The 2,500-nt window shown below is 46.7% G+C and overlaps 1 protein-coding gene across 1 annotated transcript in view; it reads right to left on the bottom strand.

Moving 5' to 3' along the window:
- The window catches only part of ddx24 (DEAD (Asp-Glu-Ala-Asp) box helicase 24), a 49,674-nt gene that overhangs the window by 20,236 nt on the left and 26,938 nt on the right, over positions 1-2,500 (bottom strand). Inside the window, exon 5 of the mRNA XM_079833847.1 lies at positions 1,513-2,025. Coding sequence (XP_079689973.1) covers positions 1,513-2,025 — 513 coding nt within the window. The remainder of the gene's footprint in view (positions 1-1,512; positions 2,026-2,500) is intronic.

Below are 2,500 nucleotides of genomic sequence, written 5' to 3'. Positions count from 1 at the left end.
CTGAAACAGGTGCACATTTACGCCTGTTTACCGCCGCCCCGCTGTCCTGGATAAACACACGCCTCAGCTACATCATCATGTCTCGCGCGCCTCTACCAAAAATTTTAATGCACAGTTTTTGCATTCGAATGTGCTTTTTTTTTTGTAAATTCGTCGAATATTTGAAATTCGATTGTTTTTTGACAGCCCTAGTTCCTATAGCCATATCGGCCTAGAAAACCGCAACTTTTCATTTTCAGCAAGTGTGTGTACTGCTCTCCATCGGTTCATGTGTTTCCCCTCCACCCCCCAAACATTAGCAACGGTTCCTTCTGTCTTTGACAGCGCATATACTGTAACTTTTTAAATAACACCATTCTAAACTAAATGTATTTCAAATTTAATTCAAGCACTTTCAAGGACCTATATTTGTTTTCAGGCACTTTCCAGGCCTTGAATCCATGTGTCTGAAATTCAAGCACTTTCAAGAAGCGTGGGAAACCAGGGTTTTTCTTACATTGAAATTTTTTTGCCGGCGGCCAAAACTAATGTTTGTCCCGCCAAAGCCTTATTTGATGAGTTATTGTGATTTATGAGTGATGTAGTGATGATGCTGCGCTTGCGTTAACTGAGTGTCAGAGAGAATGATCAGAGCTCCTCCGCTCGCACTCTCTCTGTCTTCAAAATAAGCGTTCTTAGCTTTCTAATATTTCACATATTACGTTAATCAAAATTGAAAGGTCGGAAGACCGAATCCATGTTGCACGTGGCGCTAACAGACGATGTTTTCCTTTAATTACCGCTGGGTGTGAATTGCGCTCAAACGTTGACTCTTCTCTGACCAGCTGACATAAACCATACTTTCAATAAACAAATCCTATCCGGTTATGAAGTGTTTTCTGTGTGTTGACAAATCTTTTGCGATGTTCTAACAGACGGGATTCACACACACTGCGTCTGCTAATGTCCGATTCGCCATAATGACTCCTTTGAACCGAATCATTTTAACGTCTGATCTGTCCATCACTGAACTCACCAATCAGTTTAATCATTTACTCTTAACACATCTGAAATGAGAACACAAGTGAGCTCACCCCATATAGCAAGAGTGTGTGTAAGAGTGAGTTTAATTATCCACAGTCTTTCAGCTTATTTATGTTCACAACGTGTAGTAAAATAAATAGCCTATAAATCATTTAGTTTAGACTGGAGTGAGGTGAACCCAGAACACAGTTGTTGTTAGCTAGCTGATCATTTTATGAAATTGTATATGGCAGAAAATTAGGCTATTTGTTCATTTTTTTATACTACTTTTTAATATTGATGTGATTATATACCAAAACAATTATCTGTAGTAAATAGTGTAAAAATGAGGAACAAAAACAAACATCAAGGTATCAAAATAAGCAAAAATTACAAACTTTCTTTGAATTTATTTAAAATGTATTGTCAGTGTTGCACTTGCAGATCATGTGGGTAGGGACTTTTTACTGTGTGAGTGTGTGTGTGTGTGTGTGTGTGTGTGTGTCTGACCTGTCGCTGTGGGCGAAGCGCTCCAGGTTCTTCAGCCGCTGCTTCTGGTGCATGTTGGCGTGCAGGGGCATGGGTGCGAGCTCCAGGATCTGCAGCAGCGCCGTCAGTCTCTTGATGCAGTCGATGCTGTTGGCGAACACCATGGAGCGGCCCGGGTGCTGCAGCAGGAAGTAGTACAGGAACAGGTCCTTGTCCTGGGTGGTGCAGCTGATGCGGGTCTCCGTCAGCGTCTCCACCGTGGCCTGGCGCCGGCTCAGGTCGATCACCTTGGGCTTGTCCCGGACGCCCACCTTCTCCATCAGCAGCTGGAGTTTGCTGCGCTGCTCCGCCCTCTTGCGCTGCTTCTGCTGCAGGCGGAGCGGGAGGCTGTGCACCAGCGTCAGGGTGGCGGAGAACACAAACGTCTGCCGGCGGGGGCTGAAGTGGGACGTGTTGAGCATCTCCAGCAGACTCTCCAGCTCAGAGAAGTGGCCCTTCTCCACCATACGGTCCGCCTCGTCAATCACCAGACACCTGAGAGCAGAGCAGAGGGAGTGAGTGTGAGTGTGTGTGTGTGTGTGTGTGTGTGTGTGAGAGACACCTGAGAGCAGAGCAGAGGGAGTGAGTGTGTGTGAGTGTGTGTGTGTGAGAGACACCTGAGAGCAGAGCAGAGGGAGTGAGTGTGTGTGAGTGTGTGTGTGAGAGACACCTGAGAGCAGAGCAGAGGGAGTGAGTGTGTGTGAGTGAGTGTGTGTGAGAGACACCTGAGAGCAGAGCAGAGGGAGTGAGTGTGAGTGTGTGTGTGTGAGAGACACCTGAGAGCAGAGCAGAGGGAGTGAGTGTGTGTGAGTGTGTGTGTGTGAGAGACACCTGAGAGCAGAGCAGAGGGAGTGAGTGTGTGTGAGTGAGTGTGTGTGAGAGACACCTGAGAGCAGAGCAGAGGGAGTGAGTGTGTGTGAGTGAGTGTGTGTGAGAGACACCTGAGAGCAGAGCAGAGGGAGTGAGTGTG

Source organism: Gobio gobio, assembly GCF_949357685.1.
Source record: "Gobio gobio genome assembly, chromosome: 13".
Lineage (NCBI taxonomy): Eukaryota > Metazoa > Chordata > Actinopteri > Cypriniformes > Gobionidae > Gobio > Gobio gobio.
The sequence above is the reverse complement of the archived record's forward strand: the minus strand, read 5'-3'. Positions and strand labels throughout refer to the sequence as shown.